Here is a 23,845-nt window from a genome sequence, read left to right as displayed (position 1 = left end):
CTAATCCCTGAGAATCCCGAGCGGTGTCATCATCAGCGACGGTTTACTGGGATGCCGAGCGACTCTCCGGCACGTATCTTCAGGACTGAGCCCAGAACACCCGGCGCTGTCACTTTTCATACACAGCGGGATTCTGATTTCTACGCATTTGATGGAGCACTGCTGCTGCTCCCTACTTAGAACACTCCCTCAATGTTCATATGACCTCAATATACTAAAAGTAACCCTTTCCTGATCTGCAGACTTTACTATGAAGTTACCTTGTACAGTCTTATCACTTGGGGAGGGGGGAGACTGAGGAAATGTTTCCTCCTGCCTGCAGCAGACGGATGACATCATCTCAGTCTGGGAAAAGTCACTGGACTGGAGATCAAGGGCAAGTTTTTTATTCATAAAAGGTGGAGCTTTTCTGAAATATGATCCCCGCTGGTGTATATTGCGGTGGCGGTGCGTCCCTAAGGGCGCACAGGCTCTGCCCCCTCTCTCCTGCTTCCCCCTCTAGCACCAATAGATTGATTCATGCATTGCATGAATCTATCTATGGCTGCCACTGCCACCCCCTTCTCAGGCCCCTTTTTTGGGCACCAAGTGCCTGAAATACAGCGGCGGGGGGGGGGGGGGGGCTGGTTTTGAAGCACCTGATTAGAGCCATAGGCTCCAATAGGCATCAAAAAATGTGACCTGTGAGCTTCATGCCTGGGCGCTCCCAGGACACTCAGCTGTGTGAGAAAAGCGAATGAATATAAATATTCATTAATGGATATTCGCTTTCCTAACGCTAAACTGCCTCTCCGCCAATCAGGTGCTCAAATCTGTTACCCGTCACCTGATTGGCTGAAGCGACAGGTGCAGAGGAAGGGAAGAGAGGACGGGAGAAGACATTGAGGAGCTGTCCCACCGCCACAGAGACAGGGTAAGCACAACTGGCAGGCGGGGAGCACACTGGCAGCATTTGATATGGCACAGTGGCTACGTTTGATGGGGCACAGTGAGGTTGCTTTTGATGAGGCACAGTGAGGCTGCATTTGATGGGCATAGAGAGGCTGCATTTGATGGGGCACATTGAAGCTGCGTTCGATGGGGCACAGTGACGCTGCATTTGATGGGCACAGAGAGGTTGCATTTGATGGGGCACAGTGAGGCTGCATTTGATGGGCACAGTGAGGCTGCATTTGATGGGCACAGTGAGGCTGCATTTGATGGGGCACAGTGAGGTTGAATTTTATGGGCACAGTGAGGTTGAATTTTATGGGCACAGTGAGGCTGCATTTGATGGGCACAGTGAGGCTGCATTTTATGGGCACAGTGAGGCTGCATTTGATAGTGCACAGTGGCTGCATATGATGGTGCACAGTGAGGCTGCATTTGATGGGGCACAGTGAGGCTAAATTTGATGGGGCACAGTGAGGCTGCATTTGATGGGCACAGTGAGGCTGCATTTGATGGTGCACAGTGAGGCTGCATTTGATGGGAACAGTGAAGCTGCATTTGATGGGGCACAGTGAGGTTGAATTTGATGGGCACAGTGAGGCTGCATTTGATGGGCACAGTGAGGCTGCATTTGATGGGCACAGTGAGGCTGCATTTGATGGGCACAGTGAGGCTGCATTTGATGGGGCACAGTGAGGCTGCATTTGATGGTGCACAGTGAGGCTGCATTTGATGGGGCACAGTGAGGCTGAATTTGATGGGGCACAGTGAGGCTGCATTTGATGGGCACAGTGAGGCTGCATTTGATGGTGCACAGTGAGGCTGCATTTGATGGGAACAGTGAAGCTGCATTTGATGGTGCACAGTGAGGCTGCATTTGATGGGAACAGTGAAGCTGCATTTGATGGGGCACAGTGAGGTTAAATTTGATGGGCACAGTGAGGCTGCATTTGATGGGCACAGTGAGGCTGCATTTGATGGGCACAGTGAGGCTGCATTTGATGGGCACAGTGAGGCTGCATTTGATGGGGCACAGTGGCTGCATATGATGGTGCACAGTGAGGCTGCATTTGATGGGGCACAGTGAGGCTGCATTTGATGGGGCATAGTGAGGCTGCATTTGATGGGGCACAATGAGGTTGAATTTGATGGGCACAGAGAGGCTGCATTTGATGGGGCACAGTGAGGCTGCATTTGATGGGCACAGAGAGGCTGCATTTGATGGGGCACAGTGAAGCTGCATTTGATGGGGCACAGCGAGGCTGCATTTGATGGGGCACAGTGAGGCTGCATTTGATGGGACACAGTGGGAGCATTTGATGGGGCACAGTGGGAGCATTTGATGGGGCACAGTGAGGTTGCATTTGATGGGGCACAGTGAGGCTGCATATGATGGTGCACAGTGAGGCTGCATATGATGGTGCACAGTGAGGCTGCATTTGATGGGACACAGTGGGAGCATTTGATGGGGCACAGTGAGGCTGCATTTGATGGGACACAGTGGGAACATTTGATGGTGCACAGTGAGGCTGCATTTGATGGGGCACAGTGGGAGCATTTGATGGTGCACAGTGAGGCTGCATTTGAAGGTGCACAATGAGGCTACATTTGATGGGGTACAGTGGCTGCATAAGATGGACAACAGTGGCTGCATAAGCTGGGCACAGTAGCTGTATTTGTGATGGCACAGTGGCAGCATTTGATATGGCACAATGGCTGTGTTTGATGGGCACAGTGGCGGCAATTGATGGGCACAGTAGCTGCGATTGATGGTACAGTGAGGCTGCAATTGATGGGGTTTTTTTTCATAATTTTTCAGTTTGCTTGCACCCCTCCTCAAAATTTTGAGCACCAGCCGCCACTGGTATATGGTGGCATGCCAGGGATTTGTTCATGGAGAATTTTAAAGTTAATGACAGGTCCCCTTAAACTTACAGGAGCGCATTCTTCCTACCAGCAGCTTACAATTATACATTGGCTGACATATTTTTCCTTATATATATATGCTGAACTGGCTTCCCATGTAGTATTGCTGCACAATGTTTTTGCCCTTCTACCCTTCTAATCCCACTACTGTCTGCGTAGAACCAACGGATGCTGCAATCTCATATTCAGCCACGCGGGGGAGCCCAAGAACCACCTTTACGGTTTTACTCAATTCCTGGCAGGGAAAAGGTGATATTTCCAAAATCACTGCCTTCGATCCGGTCACCTGACATGTGCGTCCTTTTGATTTGTGTGAAGTGCAGATGACAATGACAGATCTCCTTTAGAACACTCACCTTTCTGTTGAACTGTTCGAAGATGTTGCAGCCCTGTGAGTTGAGGATGGCGATGGCCTGAGCGAAGTGGTGTCTCTGCGGGGGGGAAAAGACACAGGGGGCTCAGACAGAGGAACACAGAAAACAACAACTCTTTTTTTTTTAAACCTGTGACCCCCTCCCTTCCCCCAAACAAACATTTTTGACAAGAAATTTAAAATGTTACAGTTGTCACCAAAACAGGAAATGAGGGGAAATCTTCCAATGGGGACACCTACCTTTCGGAAGGGTAAGATTATGTTCACTTTAAAGTGGAGACCCCCCCTCCCCACCGCATTCCCCAGATAAACACATGGACATGTCTACATCATTGGTGGACGGAATCTTCCCCATTGTTCTCAGGGTTAGCCCACCGCTAATATCTGCATCAGATCTGGTGTGGTTTGTTTCATCATGCCACCCACAATGGTGCCCCCTGGCTTGCTGCAGAGCCTACAGTGCCCCCATAGAACCCCAAACGGTGTCCCACAATGCTCCCAGCCCCCCAGTGGTGCCACCTAGCTTGCTGCAGAAACTATAGTTCCCCATAGTGCCCCAGCAGTGTCCTACAGTGCCCGCAGCCCCTCTGGTGGTGCCCCCTGGCTTGCTACCGAGCCCTCAGTGCCCCATAGTACTCCCAACAATGTCCCACATTGTCCTTCAGCCCGCCGATGGTTCCCCCTGGCTTGCTGCAGAGCCTACAGTCCCCCATAATACCCCTCACAGTGCCCCACAGTGTCCTTCAGCCTGCCGGTGCTTCCCCCTGGCTTGCTGCAGAGCCTATAGTCCCCTATAGTACCCCCACAGTGTCCCCCAGCCCGCCTGTGGTTCCCCCTGGCTTGCTACCGAGCCTACAGTGCCCCATAGTACTCCCAACAATGGCTGACAGTGTCCCTCAGGCTGCCGGTGGTTCCCCCTGGCTTGCTGCTGAGCCTACAGTGCCCCATAGTACCCCCAAATAGTGTCCCACAGTATCCCCTCCCGGTGTTTCCCATCTGGCTTGCTGCAGAGCCTACAGTACCCCACAGTACCCTCAACAGTGTCCCACAGTGCCCCTCAGCCCACGGTGGTGCCCCCTGGCTTGCTGCAGAGCCTACAGTGCCTCATAATACAGTGCCTCATAATACACCAACAGTGTCCAACAGTGCCCTTCAGTCTCCCATAACTCCAAACTCCCATAGTTCCCCTCAACCTCTCACATTTACCAAGGCCACCTAAGAACTCTCAATCCCCACAGTGCCATCTAGCTTTCTGTAGAGCCTACAGTCTGCCATGGTACCCCTAACAGTGTCCCACAGTGCCCTCCAGCCCCTGGTGGTGCCCCCTGGCTTGATGTAGAGCCTATAGTCTCCCACAGTACACCCAACAGTGTCCTAGAGTGCTCCTCTTCACCCACAGTGCCCTTCAGTCTCCCATAATTGCCCCTAAATAAACACATGCCTCCTTGAGTCATCGAAAGTCATGGAAGAATTTACAGGACCTAAACCTGATCCCAATATGGTTGAAAACCATTGGCCTAAGGCACATGGGCAAACTCTGGAGTCATTGCCCAATTGTTTCCTAAGGTCTAATGAGATTTGGGGAAATCTTTCTTGACATTTATCTGAGAACATCTGGATGGAGCTGGTGGCATAACCTTCGCAGGATGTGGGCCTTCCTGGCTGGCCTCCTGGGAAGGTTATGTCACCGGCACCTTCCAGACATGTACTGGCTACCTCACCAGAGCCAGAAGATATGTGGAATGGAAACAATTTGAAGTGGGGTTGTTTGGTTGGGGGTGGGGGGGGGATATTTAGGTCCCTTTGAGAAAACCTGGAAGCATGTTGAGGATTTAGCGCTAGAAAAATGCACTAAGCCCTTGTACACGCGGTCGGATAATCTGTCGGATTGCGTCTTATCGGATCGTGTTGTCGGATAATCCGACTGTGTGTGGTATGCATCGGACTGATTCCGTCCGAATCTCCGTCCGACCCAATTTTCCAACATGTTGGAAATATTTCCCGACCAACTGGGCCGGACGGACCTAATCCGATCATGTGTAGAGCATTTTCATCGGACCAAGTGCCACGCATGCTCAGATCAAATTCCTACATCAAAGCTATTGGCTACTAGCCTGAATGTAGTCCCATCGTAACGAAATTATGTCATCACGTTCTGAAAGATCGGATTTTTCGACAACTTGGCCCGACAGTGTGTATGCAACAGTTTCAGACAAGATCCGACGGACAAAATCCGACAGGCAAAATCCGACGGATTTGGTTGTGGAAATCTCCGACCGTGTGTACAGGGGCTTAGGGTTAAAGGAGATTTCCACTCACTTCTAGTTGGGCCCCCAGATGGAGTACAGAGGTGGCAATAACAACCTAGAAGGTCACATATCCTTTCCTTTCTCTAATGGATATCCAGCCCTGGGATACACAGAGCCAGGTTGATGAACTGACTAGTGCAGTAATATAGTTGGGTCTCCCTTCCACTCCCAGCCTGTGATTGGACAGTAAAAAAACGCCCACAAAATAAAGACATAAAAGAGCCAAAAGGTTTTGAGGACCAACATTTCCCCTTCGTCAGGGCTCAGTAGACTTCACCAAAGCTTAGATAGACTACCATGGGTGATCAGATAGCTCTTTAGATTGCTGGTGAATGACACCATCCCAGCCATGTCAATATGGCCCACTAGCGGCCCCAGGTCAGTTCTTGGCTGAATCCAGATGTTTCAGATTGTGGAAGGAAACCCAACCAAATTCCAGACCATGGATGGTACAGATCCATCTGATTACCCATAGTGCCGAGTCCATCAAAGCTTTGGTGAGGTCTACTGAGCCCTGAGGAAGGGAGAGTGTTTGCCCCCGAAACTTGTTGGCCATTTTATGTGACCTTACTATGAACAAATAAAGCAATTGGGACTACCGTATTTGGTCTTGTGATCCCATTTTGTAAATTTTTTCTTTTAACCACTGAGCCATGGCACTGAGCAGAGTGGCCCTCAAACCTCCCAGCCAAACCTGAAAGGATCAGATAGTTGGGTCTGCTGACCAGTACATGGTAAACACGCCATGCCATTTCAGGAATGAAGAAAATAAACCACTTACCTCCATCACAGAGCCCTCCGAGCTGTAGAGACCAGCCAGGACAGACTTCTGCAGAAGACAGAAGGAAGACAATGATCAGTCACTTACTGGACAGAGAGAACAGTGTAAAATCACATTACGGCAAAGTTGAACTCCAAGAATATGAAAACAACCTGTACAGTAGGGCCCATCCTGCATTGCAAGGGGTATATTTTTATTTTTGCCTGGGGTACCAATAAAAAGCACATTTTTTCCTCGCCCAAGGCAAGGCCACTAATAGGAGAGTAGAATCGGCTCTTTTGTATCAGCCTCGGGCTCCATCAGTTCATCTGGGGGCCTAGGAGCAGGGAGGGGGTTATTTTAGTACTTTTGCTGGCATGCACAGCAATCTCACAGGCAGCAGCTCCCAGTGATTAAATAAAAGTTCCCTGGGCCCCATCAGATCAGCAGTAGGGGCCCACGGTAGAGAGAAGACAATTATTAACTAATTTTTGGGAGCATGTTGCAGGAGTTGTGGGAACTCCTCATAATGGGCACAGCCGGTGTACAGACCTGGGAACTCAGCTCAGGGATAGGGGGAACCCCTCATAATGGGCACAGAGGGTGTACAGACCTGGGAACTCAGCTCAGGGATGGTGGGAACCCCTCATAATGGGCACAGCAGGTGTACAGACCTGAGAACTCAGCACAGGGATGGTGGGAGCCCCTCATAATGGGCACAGCAGGTGTACAGACCCGGGAACTCAGCACAGGAATGGTGGGAACCCCTCATAATGAACTTCACGGGCAACATGATGTTAGGGCAACTTGAAGTTTCTTTCCATGAGTGATCAGGGCTGCCGGAGAGTGGAGTGTGGAGGAGTCCATGGATCAATTTCTACTTCAGTGCCCTTTTAATATAGAGGTGTACAAGAGGGTGGGGAGGGCTCTGAGTATACCCTTCCTGCCTCATATGAGTTATGCAGAGTGGTAGTATGGAGCATTCCAGCCTTGTCGGGATTATGATTTGGAAACACTTTTTTTAGTTAGTTTACCCTGTAGTCTTTTTCTCTCTGATGTTTGTGAAGTTCAATCTTGGTAACATGTTGGCAGAGAGACCGCCTGGGTGGGTTGGTATTTTCCAGTCCTGGTTTAGGCCCTTTCTGCGAGACTGGGAAAATGGTGGACCAGTGAAGAGCCTGAGGGTCAAGCATGATAAGCTCCCGGCTTATGTTGCCCCGTGTTTTAAAATACTTTGGCAGTGGCAAGTAACGGCAGGAGAAGTCAGATCTCTTCCAAGGAAACTTCTTGAGAAGCGGATCATGAGCTCTGCTTTTTGCGAGCCACTGGCCTTGAGGGATTGCCCAAGCCTGGTTTTGGGGGTGGGTTTGCGGTTGATTAATTTGGAGAGAATCCCAATGAAGTTTAGGGATCAGGCTTGGCTTGCCTTTCATGGAAAACTATATGTGAAGGGCAACTTGAAGTTTCTTTCCATGAGTGATCGGGGCTGCCCGAGAGTGGGGTGTGGAGGAGTGGTGGAGTCCATGGATCACTTTCTACTTCAGTGCCCTTTTAATATAGAGGTGTACAAGAGGGTGGGGAGGGCTCTGAGTATACCCTTCCTCCCCCATATGAGTTATGCAGAGTGGGTGTATGGGGCTTTCCAGACTCGTCGGGATTATGATTTGAAAACACTTTTTTTAGTTAGTTTAGTAGTCCGTTATTTCACGTGGAGTGCGCGGTGTCAGGTATCCTTACGGAGTAAAATCCTCCCTGTGGAAGTGGTGATGCAGAACATTCTGGGTGAGGTTGGGAAGATTCGGGGTCTTGAGAAAGACAGGTGGCAGCAGGAGGCCTGGATAAGGGCGTGGAGGAATATCAGGGCTCTGTAGCTGCTGCCTGTTGATCTCGGGGTGTGCGGCTTTCTTTGTATTCTTCTTTCACTCCCTTAGATTTTCAGATCCAATACAATTTTGATAAAAGGCTCCATGCATGGTGTCGGTGATGTTCCTTAGTCTGGCTCTCCCGTAGGGATTATGTAATGTGCAATTTGTTTTGCACCGTTTATTTTGTTCTTGTTCTTTCTGGTTTGTATAATTATATTCAATTATTTTGTAAATATGTTTTATTTATTTATTATGGTTTTATTGTATATAAGTTGTTGTTTGTAAGATTTTCAATAAACAAAATTAACCCCTCATAATGGGCACAGCGGGTGTACAGACCCAGGAACTCAGCACGGGGATGGTGGGAACCCCTCATAATGGGCACAGCGGGTGTACAGACCCAAGAACTCAGCACAGGGATGGTGGGAACCCCTCATAATGGGCACAGCGGGTGTACAGACCCGGGAACTCAGCACAGGGATGGTGGGAACCCCTCATAATGGGAACAGCGGGTGTACAGGCCCAGGAACTCAGCACAGGAATGGGGGGAACCCCTCATAATGAACTTCACGGGGCAACATGAAGTTTCTTTCCATGAGTGATCGGGGCTGCCCGAGAGTGAAGTGTGGAGGAGTGGTGGAGTCCATGGATCACTTTCTACTTCAGTGCCCTTTTAATATAGAGGTGTACAAGAGGGTGGGGAGGGCTCTGAGTATACCCTTCCTCCCCCATATGAGTTATGCAGAGTGGGTGTATGGAGCATTCCAGACTCGTCGGGATTATGATTTGGAAACACTTTTTTTAGTCAGTTTACCCTGTAGTCTTTTTCTCTCTGATGTTTGTGAAGTACAATCTTGGTAACATGTTGGCAGAGAGACTGCCTGGAAGGGTTGGTATTTTCCAGTCCTGGTTTAGGCCCTTTCTGCGAGACTGGGAAAATGGTGGGCCAGTGAAAAGCCTGAGGGTCAAGCATGATAAGCTCCCGGCTTATGTTGCCCCGTGTTTGAAAATACTTCGGCAGTGGCAAGTAAGAGCGGGAGAAGTCAGATCTCTTCCAAGGAAACTTCTTGAGAAGCGGATCATGAGCTCTGCTTTTTGCGAGCCACTGGCCTTGAGGGATTGCCCAAGCCTGGTTTTGGGGGTGGGTTTGCGGTTGATTAATTTGGAGAGAATCCCAATGAAGTTTAGGGATCAGGCTTGGCTTGTCTTTCATGGAAAACTATATGTGAAGGGCAACTTGAAGTTTCTTTCCATGAGTGATCGGGGCTGCCCGAGAGTGGAGTGTGGAGGAGTGGTGGAGTCCATGGATCACTTTCTACTTCAGTGCCCTTTTAATATAGAGGTGTACAAGAGGGTGGGGAGGGCTCTGAGTATACCCTTCCTCCCCCATATGAGTTATGCAGAGTGGGTGTATGGGGCTTTCCAGACTCGTCGGGATTATGATTTGGAAACACTTTTTTTAGTTAGTTTAGTAGTCCGTTATTTCACGTGGAGTGCACGGTGTCAGGTATCCTTACGGGGTAAAATCCTCCCTGTGGAAGTGGTGGTGCAGAACATTCTGGGTGAGGTTGGGAAGATTCGGGGTCTTGAGAAAGACAGGTGGCAGCAAGAGGCCTGGAATAAGGCGTGGAGGAATATCAGGGCTCTGTAGCGGCTGCCTGTTGATCTCGGGGTGTGCGGCTTTCTTTGTATTCTTCTTTCACTCCCTTAGATTTTCAGATCCAACATAATTTTGTATAAAAGGCTACATGCATGGTGTCGGTGATGTTCCTTAGTCTGGCTCTCCCATAGGGATTATGTTGTGCACAATTTGTTTTGCACTGTTTATTTTGTTCTTGTTCTTTCTGGTTTGTATAATTATATTCAATTATTTTGTAAATATGTTTTATTTATTTATTATGGTTTTATTGTATATAAGTTGTTGTTTGTAAGATTTTCAATAAACAAAATTAACCCCTCATAATGGGCACAGCGGGTGTACAGACCCGGGAACTCAGCACAGGGATGGTGGGAACCCCTCATAATGGGCAAAGCGGGTGTATAGACCCGGGAACTCAGCACAGGGATGGTGGGAACCCCACATAATGGGCACAGCGGGTGTACAGACCCGGGAACTCAGCACAGGGATGGTGAGAACACCTCATAATGGGCACAGAGGGTGTACAGACCCGGGAACTCAGCACAGGGATGGTGGGAACCCCTCATAATGGGCACATCAGGTGTACAGACCCGGGAACTCAGCACGGGGATGGTGGGAACCCCTCATAATGGGCACAGAGGGTGTACAGACCTGGGAACTCAGCACAGGGATGGTGGGAACCCCTCATAATGGGCACAGAGGGTGTACAGACCTGGGAACTCAGCACAGGGATGGTGGGAACCCCTCATTATGGAGATTACAGGTGTACAGACCCAGGAACTCAGCTCAGGGATGGTGGGAACCCCTCATAATGGGCACAGAGGGTGTACAGACCTGGGAACTCAGCACAGGGATGGTGGGAACCCCTCATAATGGGCACAGCGGGTGTACAGAACCAGGAACTCAGCACAGGGATGGTGGGAACCCCTCATAATGGGCACAGCGGGTGTACAGAACCAGGAACTCAGCACAGGGATGGTGGGAACCCCTCATAATGGGCACAGCGGGTGTACAGACCCGGGAACTCAGCACAGGGATGGTGGGAACCCCACATAATGGGCACAGCGGGTGTACAGACCCGGGAACTCAGCACAGGGATGGTGAGAACACCTCATAATGGGCACAGAGGGTGTACAGAGCCGGGAACTCAGCACAGGGATGGTGGGAACCCCTCATAATGGGCACATCAGGTGTACAGACCCGGGAACTCAGCACGGGGATGGTGGGAACCCCTCATAATGGGCACAGAGGGTGTACAGACCTGGGAACTCAGCACAGGGATGGTGGGAACCCCTCATAATGGGCACAGCGGGTGTACAGACCTGGGAACTCAGCACAGGGATGGTGGGAACCCCTCATTATGGAGATTACAGGTGTACAGACCCAGGAACTCGGCACAGGGATGGTGGGAACCCCTCATAATGGGCACAGCGGGTGTACAGACCCGGGAACTCAGCACAGGGATGGTGGGAACCCCTCATAATGGGCACAGAGGGTGTACAGACCTGGGAACTCAGCACAGGGATGGTGGGAACCCCTCATAATGGGCACAGCGGGTGTACAGAACCAGGAACTCAGCACAGGGATGGTGGGAACCCCTCATAATGGGCACAGCGGGTGTACAGACCCGGGAACTCAGCACAGGGATGGTGGGAACCCCTCATAATGGGCACAGCAGGACTGCAGACATGTAAATGGAGAGCTAAAATTTAAAGCAAGTATTCATATTCTTAAACGGAACTTACCGAAGCCACTTGGAAGGAATTATTTGTCCCTCTGTGGTCCAGATCATGGCACATACAGGATACAAACAAGGCAAAAATTTCAATATCCCTAAAAAGAGAAAAAACAAAACAAAACAAAAAGTATCATAAAAATGAAGCAAACAAATGAAATGAAATCATCTGGAAGCTTTTCATGAAAAGTGGTGCACAGTGGTGTCAAAATCCTCTTCCTGGTTTCATCATCCCGGGAAAACAGAAGGAAACCTGACTGGTCTATTTTTCCTCCAGTCATGGTGAACAATAGTCGTTAGGTCCGCCCCTGCAGAACCGACCTCTTCTCTATCTATCTCTGCGGGAGAGTGCCATCTAGTGAGGTAGGAAAGGAACAGCAACTCACTCCAGATAGTTGACCAGTTCCAGGTTCTTGTAGAGGAGATAGCAGAAATGGGTCACAGAGAAGGCATGCATCCAGTTGTGATATGGAGGGTCCCTGTACCCCTTCTTCACCATAAGGCAAAACCTACAAGAATGAATCATACCTAGAATTACCACATGGCTGAATTTTCAAGCAGACCACCGTAGGTGACACCCGCATGTGATGCCGGGGCCAATCAGACCCGTGACAACGTACCTGACCAGAGTCGTCCGGTCTATCTTGTAGTTAATGTTGAAGTTCATGTCGTCGAACATACTGAGGATAGCCTATGGCAGGAGAAAACAGGGACATGTCACTATACATATATAATACATAAGGAAGTGCCTGATTGTAAATATGGGACAGCAAAAATTATGATTCCTGCTCCAACAGTTGACAATCTAACAAAGTAGACTGGAACTACAGAGCTAAAGTGTGTGTCAGCCTTAAGTCTTGTTTTCTTGTTCTGGAAGGATTGGGGAAGGATTAGAACCCCTGTCTGGTTTTTATTGCTATCCTGAGCTGTGTTAGGGAGATTTCCCCTCATGCCCGGGTCGCGATGACAACAGGAAGTGGGAGAAAATCTGCAACAGGGACACAGACATGAATAAAACATTTTTTTGGGGTGAATCATTTCTGCTTGACAACGCTTCCCCGGAACTCTCATATATGTTGGATGCCACAATAATGGAGCCCTGAACCTCAAAGGGTTCATCTTACCTATCGATAATACAGCCCTGACCCTCGGGAGGTCAATCACCGAATCTGCCTATAATACTGTCCTGGACCTCGGGGATATTTGGTTGTCACAGTTCTGGATCCCGGGGATACCCAGGTGTGCTGGATCTTGGAGGGGTTCATCAGATACATTGGAGGAGATCCGTTCCAGCAATCACATCTGTGTGCTCATTGGAGGGGATCCATTCCAGCAATCACATCTGTGTGCCCATTGGAGGGGATCCATTCCAGCAATCACATCTGTGTGCTCATTGGAGGAGATCCATTCCAGCAATCACATCTCTGTGCTCATTGGAGGAGATCCATTCCAGCAATCACATCTCTGTGCCCATTGGAGGAGATCCATTCCAGCAATCACATCTCTGTGCCCATTGGAGGAGATCCATTCCAGCAATCACATCTCTGTGCTCATTGGAGGAGATCCATTCCAGCAATCACATCTCTGTGCCCATTGGAGGAGATCCATTCCAGCAATCACATCTCTGTGCTCATTGGAGGAGATCCATTCCAGCAATCACATCTCTGTGCCCATTGGAGGAGATCCATTCCAGCAATCACATCTGTGTGCCCATTGGAGGGGATCCATTCCAGCAATCACATCTGTGTGCCTATTGGAGGAGATCCATTCCAGCAATCACATCTGTGTGCCTATTGGAGGAGATCCATTCCAGCAATCACATCTGTGTGGCCATTGGAGGGGATCCTTTTCAGCAATCACATCTGTGTGCTTATTGGAGGAGATCCATTAAGGAAATCACATCTGTGTGCTCATTGGAGGAGATCCATTAAGGCAATCACATCTGTGTGCTCATTGGAGGAGATCCATTCCAGCAATCACATCTGTGTGCTCATTGGAGGAGATCCATTCCAGCAATCACATCTGTGTGCTCATTGGAGGAGATCGATCCATTCCAGCAATCACATCTGTGTGCTCATTGGAGGGAATCCAATCCAGCAATCACATCTGTGTGCTCATTGGAGGGAATCCAATCCAGTAATCACATCTGTGTGCTCATTGGAGGGAATCCAATCCAGCAATCACATCTGTGTTCCTCATTGGAGGAGATCCATTAAGGCAATTACATCTGTGTGCTCATTGGAGGGGATCCAATCCAGGAATCACATCTTTGGATAATTCATTGATAATAAGCGCCATTCACTGGGATAGAAACTTTCTGAGTGATCCTGGATAATACACACCATCATATGACACTACACATCATCCAATCACACTATGAGAAATACACACCACCCAATCACACTCTTTGATCCTTTTCTCCACCTCATCCTGGAACTTCCTCCCACACCTTAAAGAGAACCTGTCATGACAGCTATTACCAGCACCACAGCTGGGGCTCCCCATATCTGATAGGAATGGTCACTGATGGGGTGGAGGTCGGCCAATAGCTGCTTCCACCCTAGTGATAGGCCAATGTATGGAACCATCAGATTTCCCCCCCCCCCCCCCCGTGATCAGATATCTCTCCTATACAAGTATTCAGGGTGGGAGGATGTTGGGGGATCCATATGTAGAATACACATTTTTCGCAATGGTTTGGCCTCCTAAAAATAATTCAGTATTTTAACTTCCTGGTGATGGGGGTATTATGGGTACCTGCCACCCCTGGGGTAGTCATGTGACATCACTCACCATAACAGTGTCGTCCTCGGGGAGGGATCGGGGGGTGTAGCAGAATTCTGAAAAATATGGATCAATCTGGGAGATGGGCAGGATCCCTTTACTCTGTAACTTCCTTGTTTCTTCCTCGCACACCTAAAAACAATATACAATACAAGGTAGGTCAGTTCAGTGATAAGTGTCAGCACAGTGCTATGTCAGGTCAGCAACCAATCATAATTCAGCTCTCATCAATCTGGCTGCAGCAAAGTCAAATCTGATTTCTAGTCCCATCAGCCATCATCATCATGCATGTGGTTAAAAAATATATGTAGAAGCACCCCAACTTTGTGGCCCTGGGGTGGGACATCCCAAGACCCTACAAACCCAGCTATACTCAGACCACGGGGCTTTGACTTCTCCGACTTTAGAGCTCTGACGCCCCCTGTTGGCCAGTGGCACACCCTACTTTAGAGCTCTGGTGCCCCCCTGTTGGCCGGTGGCACACGCTACTTTAGAGCTCTGGCGCCCACTGTTGGCTGCTGGCACACCCTACATTGGAACTCTGACGCACCCTGTTGGCCGGTGGCACACCCTACATTAGAGCTCTGATGCCCCCTGTTGGCCAGTGTCACACCCTACATTCGAGCTCTGGCGCCCCCCTGTTGGCCGGTGGCACACCCTACTTTAGAGCTTTGATGTCCCCTGTTGGCCGGTGGCACACCCTACTTTAAAGCTTTGGTACCCCCTGTTGGCCGGTGGCACACCCTACTTTAGAGCTCTGACACCCCGTTGGCTGGTGGCACACCCTACTTTAGAGCTTTGATGCCCCCTGTTGACCGGTGGCATGGCACACACTACTTTAGAGCTCTGGCACCCTGTTGGCCGGTGGCACACCCTACATTAGAGCTCTGATGCCCCCTGTTGGCCAGTGTCACACCCTACATTCGAGCTCTGGCGCCCCCCTGTTGGCCGGTGGCACACCCTACTTTAGAGCTTTGATGTCCCCTGTTGGCCGGTGGCACACCCTACTTTAAAGCTTTGGTACCCCCTGTTGGCCGGTGCCACACTCTACTTTAGCGCTCTGACGCCCCCTGTTGGCTGGTGGCACACCCTAATTTGGAGCTCTGATGCCCCCTGTTAGCCGGTGGCACACCCTACATTAGAGCTCTGATGCCTCCTGTTGGCTGGTGGCACACCCTAATTTAGAGCTCTGACGCCCCCCCTTGGCCGGTGCCACACCCTACTTTGGAGCTCTGACACCCCCTGTTGGCCAGTGGCACAAACTACACACCCTACTTTTGAGCTTTGATGCCCCCTGTTGGCTGGTGGCACGCCCTACTTTAGAGCTCTGGTGCCCCCTGTTGGCCGGTAGCACACCCTACTTTGGAGTTCTGATGCCTCCTGATGGGCAGTAGCACACCCTTCATTAGAGCTCTGATGCTCCCTGTTGGCCGATGGCACACCCTACTTTAAAGCTCTGACACCCCGTTGACCGGTGGCACACGCTACTTTAGAGCTCTGATGCCCCCTGTTGGCCAATGACTCGCCCTGCTTTAGAGCTCTGATGCCCCCACCCCCGTTAGCCGGTAGCCCACCCTATTTTAGAGCTCTGACGCCCCCTGTTGGTCGATGACTCAACCTATTTTAGAGCTCTGACGCCCCTTGTTGGCCGATGACTAACCCTAGCGCTCCGTGGCGTGCCGCAGTATCTAAGATTCTGTGAGCGGTTCACTTTAATAACCCCGCATTGCCATAAAGGATTCCTTTAAACTTCTGGCATCTCCGTCGAATTTCAGGGCCATTAAGTCAGAAGATGGATCGCCAAGGCCGAGACGACTGACTCAACAGGAAGTCATGTCCAGAGCAGATATTCAATAAAACGGGGAATATAGCGAATCTGCCTCCAGCTGGGCACAGTAATGGCCCGTCGGTTCTCTAAGTGGAAATGAGACCGGTTCAGTGCTGGTTATTGAGGCCCTGCGATAAAGTTATGAGTCGCCCCAGGGCCCTGCCGCTTCTCTCTGCCTGAGCGGGGATAATGGCATTGAACGGGCAATTTACTGCAGATAATACACTCATGCTGATTACATTAGGGGTCATCCGAGCACCGAAGGATTGGCACATCACCGAGAGCAGAGAGAAGGTTCTGGGGAGGAAAGTGCCTTGGTAACCATAAGAGGTGAAGATCTTTTCTCTCTTTAATTTTATATGACGGCTGATGTTGCCGTATCGGTTAAGGACTTTTCCAAGCAGAAAAAGCTCCAATGGGGGGGGGGGGGTCCTTAAAATTCCAGTTTAGTATAACAGAAGTCAATTCTTTTATTGGTCAATAATGGCACAAAATATGCCAGTAAAGGTTTGCATACACTATAGGGGCAAAAGTATTGGGACACCTGCATTTACACGCACGTGATCTTTAATGGCAGCCCAGTCTTAGTCAATATTAGTCGGGTTCAATATTGAGTTGCAGCTATAACAGCTTCAACTCTTCTGTGAAGGCTGCCCACAAGGTTTAGGAGTGTGTCTATGGGAACCTTTGACCATTCTTCCATAAGCGCATTTGTGAGGTCAGGCACTGATGTTGGACGAGCAGGCCTGGCTCGCAGTCTCCACTCTAATTCATCCCAAAGGTGTTCTATTGGGTTGAGGTCAGGACTCTGTGCACGCCAGTCAAGTTCTTCCACCCTAAACTCGCTCATCCGTGTCTTTATGGACATTGCTTTGTGCACCGGTGCGCAGTCATGTTGGAACAGGAAGGGGCCGTCCCCAAACTGTTCCCACAAAGTTGGGAGCATGAAATTGTCCAAAATGTCTTGGTATGCTGACGCCTTAAGAGTTTCCTTTCACCGGAACTAAGGGGCCAAACCCAACCCCTGAAAAACAACCTCCACACCATAATCCACCAAACTGTACACTTGGCACAATGCAGTCAGGCAAGTGCCGTTCTCCTGGCAACCACCAAACCCAGACACGTCCATCGGATTTCCAGAGAAGAGTGATTTGTCACTAAAGAGAACACGTCTCCACTGCTCTGGAGTCCAATGGTGGTGTGCTTTACACCACAACGTCTGATGCTTTGCATTGCACTTGGTGATGTAAGGCTTGGATTCAGCTGCTCGGCCATGGAAACCCATTCCATGAAGCTCTCTGTGGTTGTGCTAACCTGAGGGCCACATGAGACAGTTGGCCACAGTTGGCCACTTCTGCGCACTGTGAGCTTCAGCATGCGCTGACCCCACCCTCTCATTTTCCGTGGCCTACCACTTTCGTGGCTGAATTGCTGTTGTTCCCAGTTGCTTCCACTTTGTTATAATACCACTAACAGTTGACCGCTAAATATTTAGTAGCAAAGAAGTTTCACGGATGGGCTTTTTGCACAGGTGGCAACCTATCAACGGTACCACGCTCCAATTCACTGAGCTCCTGAGAGAGCGACCCATTCTTTCACAAATGTTTGTAAAAGCCCTATGCATGCGCTAGGTACTTGATTTTATGCACCTGTGACCATGGAGGCGATTGGAACGCCTGAATCCAATGATTTGGAGGGGGTGTCCCAATGCTTTTGGCAATATATGGTATATCACAGCTTCCACAAGCCACTTATGAAAATCGTATGTGCATCGGGAAGAATCCCCAAAATTTATATGTAGCGATGGCTCCTGAAGAGCGTGCTATATGTTTTGAAATTGAATGTTATACCTAAACTGCACTTTGGTTTGGGTATAATTATTTCAAATTTTGAGCTCAGCATCAGTCTGACTGGACTATAGGATGTTCGGCCTGGCCATAGGGGGCGCTGTCTCTTCTGGCAGGCATGGAAACACAGTCTGGTTGGGTGCTTTAAGGTTACTTTCTCTCGGAGCCCACCCAGTGGGAGTGTCACTCTTGCTGTGATTTCTGGGAGGGGGTACTTAAGATGCGGATGTCACGTGGTTTGGGGGTTCCGGTCCAGAAGGATGTTCTGACTCCATTGACCTGGTCCTCCTGACCAGCCCCCAGGAAGGCTATGGCCTGGGGTGTGGATCCACCCAACTTTATGTCTCGGGGCTGGCTAGCCCGAGGCAAGGAAACTAAGGAAACGATTCGGAGGTGGTCCGGTGCCGTCTCCGGTTGTGGCGAGGCCCAGCAACTTCATAGCTATCCAGGGGAGGACTCTTCAGAAGAAGGCCACGTATGGGGTGGCTTCTTAGCAAGAGCCTGGAGGGGCTGAAGGACCTGAGTGAATCCAATCTTGTGCGATATCGCCGAACTGGCTGAAAGATCCAGGTACCACACGAGTGTTCTACAAGTCTTAGTTTCCTACGTGTTCTACAATAACGTCTGTGGCAGAGACTTGTTCCAGATTTAACCACTTCAATACTGGGCACTTAAACACCTTCCTGCCCAGACCAATTTTGAGCTTTCAGCGCTGTCGCACTTTGAATGACAATTGCGCGGTCATGCTACACTGTACCCAAATGAAATTTTTATCATTTTTTTCCCACAAATAGAGCTTTCTTTTGGTGGTATTTGATCACCTCTGCGGTTTTTATTTTTTGTGCTACAAATAAAAAAATACCGAAAATTTTGAAAAAAAAAATGTTTTTTTTTGTTTCAGTTTCAAAACTTTGTAAATAAGTGCGTTTTCTCCTTCACGGATGGGCACTGATGGGGCTACACTGATGGGCACTGATAAGGCGGCACTGATGGGCACCAATGAAGTGGCACTGATGAGGTGGCATTGATGGACACTGATAGGCGGCACTGATAGGCGACACTGATAGGCGACACTGATAGGCGACACGGATGGACACTGATAGGTGGCACAAATTGGCACTGATAGCTGGCACGGATTGGCATGGATGGGCGGCACAGATGGGCATGGGTAGGCGGCACAGATGGGCATGGGTAGGCGGCACAGATGGGCATGGGTGGGCACTGATAGGCGGCACGGGTGGGCACTCATTAGCGGCACAGGTGAGCACTCATTAGCAGCACAGGTGGGCACTCATTAGCAACACAGGTGTTATACTGTACTAATGGATGCCAATCAGTGCCAAACAATAATGCATGCCAATCAGTGATGCCCATTGTGGGCACTGATTGCCATCCATTATGGGCACTGATTGCCATCCATTGTGCCTGACTGGCATCCCTGGAGGATTACCTCTGCTGGGCATCCCTGGTGGTCTGGTGGCGTCCCTGGTGGTCCAGTGTGGGCATCCTCGGGGGGGGGGCTGTGCTGATAATCGATCAGCACAGACCCCCCCCTGTCAGAGGAGCAGCCGATTGGCTCTCCCCTACTCGCGTCTGACAGACGCGAGTGAGGAAAAGCCGATCACCGGCTCTTCCCATTTACACTGTGATCAGCCGTGATTGGACACGGCTGATCACGTGGTAAAGAGTCTCCGTCGGAGACTCTTTACCGAGATCGTAGTTGCCGGGTGTCAGACTGACACCCCGCAACAATGATCGCCGCGATGCGCGCCCCCGGGGGCGCGCAGCGGCTCATAATCCTGATCACGTCATATGACGTCCGGTTAGGATTATGAAACCACTTTGCCGCCGTCTATTTGTAATAGGGCGGGCGGCAAGTGGTTAAGCACCTTGTTGGCTGCTAGGCCTTGTGAGAGAGGGACTGTCCAACCTGAGTGATCATCCAGCTGTGAATGGCTATTCTCTGGATTTAGTCGAAGTAAGCAAGTCCTTTATTATTGACTTTGACACTAAGGCCGCGTACACACGGGCGGACTGTTCGCCCAACCTTGTCCGCTGAACAGTGTTTGGGCGGACAGTCCGCTCGTGTGTGGGCTTTCAGCGGACAGTTTGAGCGGACAGTTGGACGGACAAAGTCTTTCGGAAATTCCGAAAAACTGTCCGCTGAAACTGTGTTTGAGCGAACAGTCCGCCCGTGTGTGGGCCTGTCCGTTGTACTTTCGAAATGAGCGGACTGTTCCCGCTCGGAAAGTCCGCCCATTTCGAGCGCGTGTACAGGTAGGCGGGGCCCGCGAAGGAGACGTCGCGGGCTCCGCCGCCTGGAATGGGCTTAAAGGGGAACCCCAACGCCGAAAAAAATCGGCGTGGGGGTTCCCCCCAAGTCCACACCAGACCCTTGTCCGAGCACGCTACCCGGCCGGCCAGGAAAGGGGGGCGAGCGAGCGCGCCCCCCCTCCTGAGCCGTACCAGGCCGCGTGCCCTCAACATGGGGGGGTGCCTTGGGGAAGGGGGGGCCGCGCGGCCCCCCCCACCCCAAAGCACCTTGTCCCCATGTTGATGAGGACAAGGGCCTCTTCCCGACAACCCTGGCCGTTGGTTGTCGGGGTCTGCGGGCGGGGGGCTTATCGGAATCCGGGAGCCCCCTTTAAGAAGGGGGCCCCCGGATACCGGCCCCCCACCCTATGTGAATGAGTATGGGGTACAATGTACCCCTACCCATTCACCTGTGAAATAAAGTACAAATAAAAACACAACACAGGGGGAAAAAATATTTTATTGCACAGCCGGGGGTCTTCCGTCTTCGGGGGTCTTCTCGCCGGACTCCTCCGCTATGTGTGTGTAGCTCTTTTGCCAGCGGAGGAGTCCGGCTTTCTTCCTCCCCGCCGCCGGCCTCTTCTCCCGACTTCGGGGGTCTTGTCCCCCTCTTCGGTTCTTCTGCCGGGCCACCGCGCCTGGTCCGGTGGCCCGGTCTTCTGTCGCCGTCTTCCGTTCTTCTGTCGCCGCCTTCGGTTCTTCTGCCGGGCCACCGCGCCTTCTTGTAGCTCTTTTACAGGCGGTGGCCCGGTCTTCTGTCGCCGTCGCCGCCTTCCGTTCGTGTTCTTCTTCTTGTTCTTCTCCTGGAGATGTTGACTCGACGAGCTCTCCGGCCGGAATGCCGGGGACGCGCTGTGCGGTCACTTATATAGTGACAATGGGGCGGGGTCACATGGTATATGTCACATGGGTTGGTCACATGGGTTGATGTCACATGGGGACTATGACATCGTAAGGGGGCGGGGTCACCATGTGACATCAACCCATGTGACATATACCATGTGACCCCGCCCCATTGTCACTATATAAGTCACAGCGCAGGGCGGCTCTGGCATTCCGGCCGGAGGGAGCGACGTGTCAACATCTCCTGGAGAAGAACAAGAAGAAGAACACGAACGGAAGGCGGCGACGGCGACAGAAGACCGGGCCACCGCCTGTAAAAGAGCTACAAGAAGGCGCGGTGGCCCGGCAGAAGAACCGAAGGCGGCGACAGAAGAACGGAAGACGGCGACAGAAGACCGGGCCACCGGACCAGGCGCGGTGGCCCGGCAGAAGAACCGAAGAGGGGGACAAGACCCCCGAAGTCGGGAGAAGAGGCCGGCGGCGGGGAGGAAGAAAGCCGGACTCCTCCGCTGGCAAAAGAGCTACACACACATAGCGGAGGAGTCCGGCGAGAAGACGGAAGACCCCCGGCTGTGCAATAAAATATTTTTTTCCCCTGTGTTGTGTTTTTATTTGTACTTTATTTCACAGGTGAATGGGTAGGGGTACATTGTACCCCATACTCATTCACATAGGGTGGGGGGCCGGTATCCGGGGGCCCCCTTCTTAAAGGGGGCTCCCGGATTCCGATAAGCCCCCCGCCCGCAGACCCCGACAACCAACGGCCAGGGTTGTCGGGAAGAGGCCCTTGTCCTCATCAACATGGGGACAAGGTGCTTTGGGGTGGGGGGGCCGCGCGGCCCCCCCTTCCCCAAGGCACCCCCCCATGTTGAGGGCACGCGGCCTGGTACAGCTCAGGAGGGGGGGCGCGCTCGCTCGCCCCCCTTTCCTGGCCGGCCGGGTAGCGTGCTCGGACAAGGGTCTGGTGTGGACTTGGGGGGAACCCCCACGCCGATTTTTTTCGGCGTTGGGGTTCCCCTTTAAGCCCATTCCAGGCGGCGGAGCCCGCGACGTCTCCTTCGCGGGCCCCGCCTACCTGTACACGCGCTTGAAATGGGCGGATTTGCCTCCTCCTTACGTGGGCGAGTCCGTTCATTTCAAAAGTTGAGCGAACTGTTTGCCCAACCTTGTTCGTCAAACAGTCCGCTCGTGTGTGGGCAAGTCCGCTCATGCAAATTTTGAGCGGACTGTTTGATGAAACTGTTTGCCGAACAAGGTTGGGCGAACAGTCCGCGCGTGTGTACGCGGCCTAAGAGTATCTGGACTTTTCTCCTAACCCTCTGATCCTATACAGAGAGACTGTTCGTTGTCTATGTTTTTTTGCAAATAAAAATCCCTTTAAGCTTTCTGGGCCATCGACCAGGGGAAACCCCTAGACGCAAATCGAGGTGAAGAAGGTAACGGTAAGTCCAATCAAACCAGCAGCTCCTTCGGGGGTCAGTGCTACATATACAAGCTGCAAATGTTTTCTCACCTTCATGTGATACATCATCATCTCATTGGCCAGGTGACTCCTGAACTGCGCCTCCCTCACCTGCTTGTACAGCAAGGACTGTGGGGGGGAGAAGAAGACAACCATAAATTAGGATCACATCACTTAAAGGGAACAAATATGTTTTATATGTAAAGTTTTCTTTGTATATTATGTCCAGTATTAAAAATAACATTTATAGTTTTTTTTTTTTTTTTTTCTTCTTCTTTGATCACCTTAATAATGAAATAGAGGAGTATGTTATATTTTTTGCAGGTGGCAATCTCCAAGTAATATCAGCCATATTTATCGGTTTCCTGAAAAATTTCAGGTCTGAAACACTCTTAAAGAGGTGGGGAGATCAGATTACACACAGAGAGAAGACTCATTCATCAGGGAGGGGCATAGGGTGCTATTGCACGCCCCCCAGCACTGTGACAGCTGCAGGTCACATGACAACAATTGGGTAGGCTGGGTGCCAATCAGGTTATCACTGTGACAGCCAATCACAGTAATCACATGATCAGGAAGCCCATGTGATAACGCTGACTTTATGATCTTTGAAAGGGTTGGTCATCCTGGCAGGAACACACTTCCGAAACTCCGGTGACAACGCTCACTTACTGTACTTTATCTATGGATGAGCAGCGTTGTCACCCTAGGACAGATCCTGGTCATCTTGCCAGGAACACACTTCCTGTCCCAGGGTGACAACACTCACTTACTGTACTTTATGTATGGAGGAGCAGCGTTGTCACCCTAGGACAGATCCTGGTCATCTTGCCAGGAACGCACTTCCTGTCCCAGGGTGACAACACTCACTTACTGTACTTTATGTATGGAGGAGCAGCGTTGTCACCCTAGGACAGATCCTGGTCATCTTGCCAGGAACGCACTTCCTGTCCTCAGGTGACAACGCTCACTTACTGTACTTTATCTATGGAGGAGCAATGTTGTCACCCTAGGACAGATCCTGGTCATCTTGCAAGGAACACACTTCCTGTCCTAGGGTGACAACGCTCACTTAATGTACTTTATGTATGGAGGAGCAGCATTGTCACCATAAGACAGATCCTGATCATCCTGCCAGGAACACACTTCCTGTCGTCAGGTGACAATGCTCACTTCCTGTACTTTATGGAGGAGCAGCATTGTCACCCTAGGACAGATCCTGGTCATCTTG

At 50.8% G+C, this 23,845-nt stretch overlaps 1 protein-coding gene across 3 annotated transcripts in view; it reads right to left on the bottom strand.

The window, feature by feature from the left end:
- PDE2A (phosphodiesterase 2A) overlaps nucleotides 1–23,845 on the bottom strand; it is a 910,752-nt gene that overhangs the window by 27,633 nt on the left and 859,274 nt on the right. For all 3 annotated transcript variants that reach the window (XM_077451150.1, XM_077451151.1, XM_077451152.1), the window contains 7 exons: nucleotides 22,666–22,743; nucleotides 14,331–14,453; nucleotides 12,158–12,228; nucleotides 11,924–12,046; nucleotides 11,548–11,635; nucleotides 6,320–6,367; nucleotides 3,213–3,287 (listed from right to left, as the gene is read on the bottom strand). In XM_077451150.1, the coding sequence (XP_077307276.1) occupies nucleotides 3,213–3,287; nucleotides 6,320–6,367; nucleotides 11,548–11,635; nucleotides 11,924–12,046; nucleotides 12,158–12,228; nucleotides 14,331–14,453; nucleotides 22,666–22,743 (606 nt within the window). The remainder of the gene's footprint in view (nucleotides 1–3,212; nucleotides 3,288–6,319; nucleotides 6,368–11,547; nucleotides 11,636–11,923; nucleotides 12,047–12,157; nucleotides 12,229–14,330; nucleotides 14,454–22,665; nucleotides 22,744–23,845) is intronic.

The sequence above is a fragment of the Lithobates pipiens genome, unplaced genomic scaffold, assembly GCF_037356315.1.
Source record: "Lithobates pipiens isolate NorthernLeopardFrog02 unplaced genomic scaffold, aLitPip1_a1.2 Scaffold_23, whole genome shotgun sequence".
NCBI classification, from domain to species: domain Eukaryota; kingdom Metazoa; phylum Chordata; class Amphibia; order Anura; family Ranidae; genus Lithobates; species Lithobates pipiens.
Note: the sequence above shows the minus strand (reverse complement) of the source record. Positions and strands in the feature narration are given on the sequence as shown.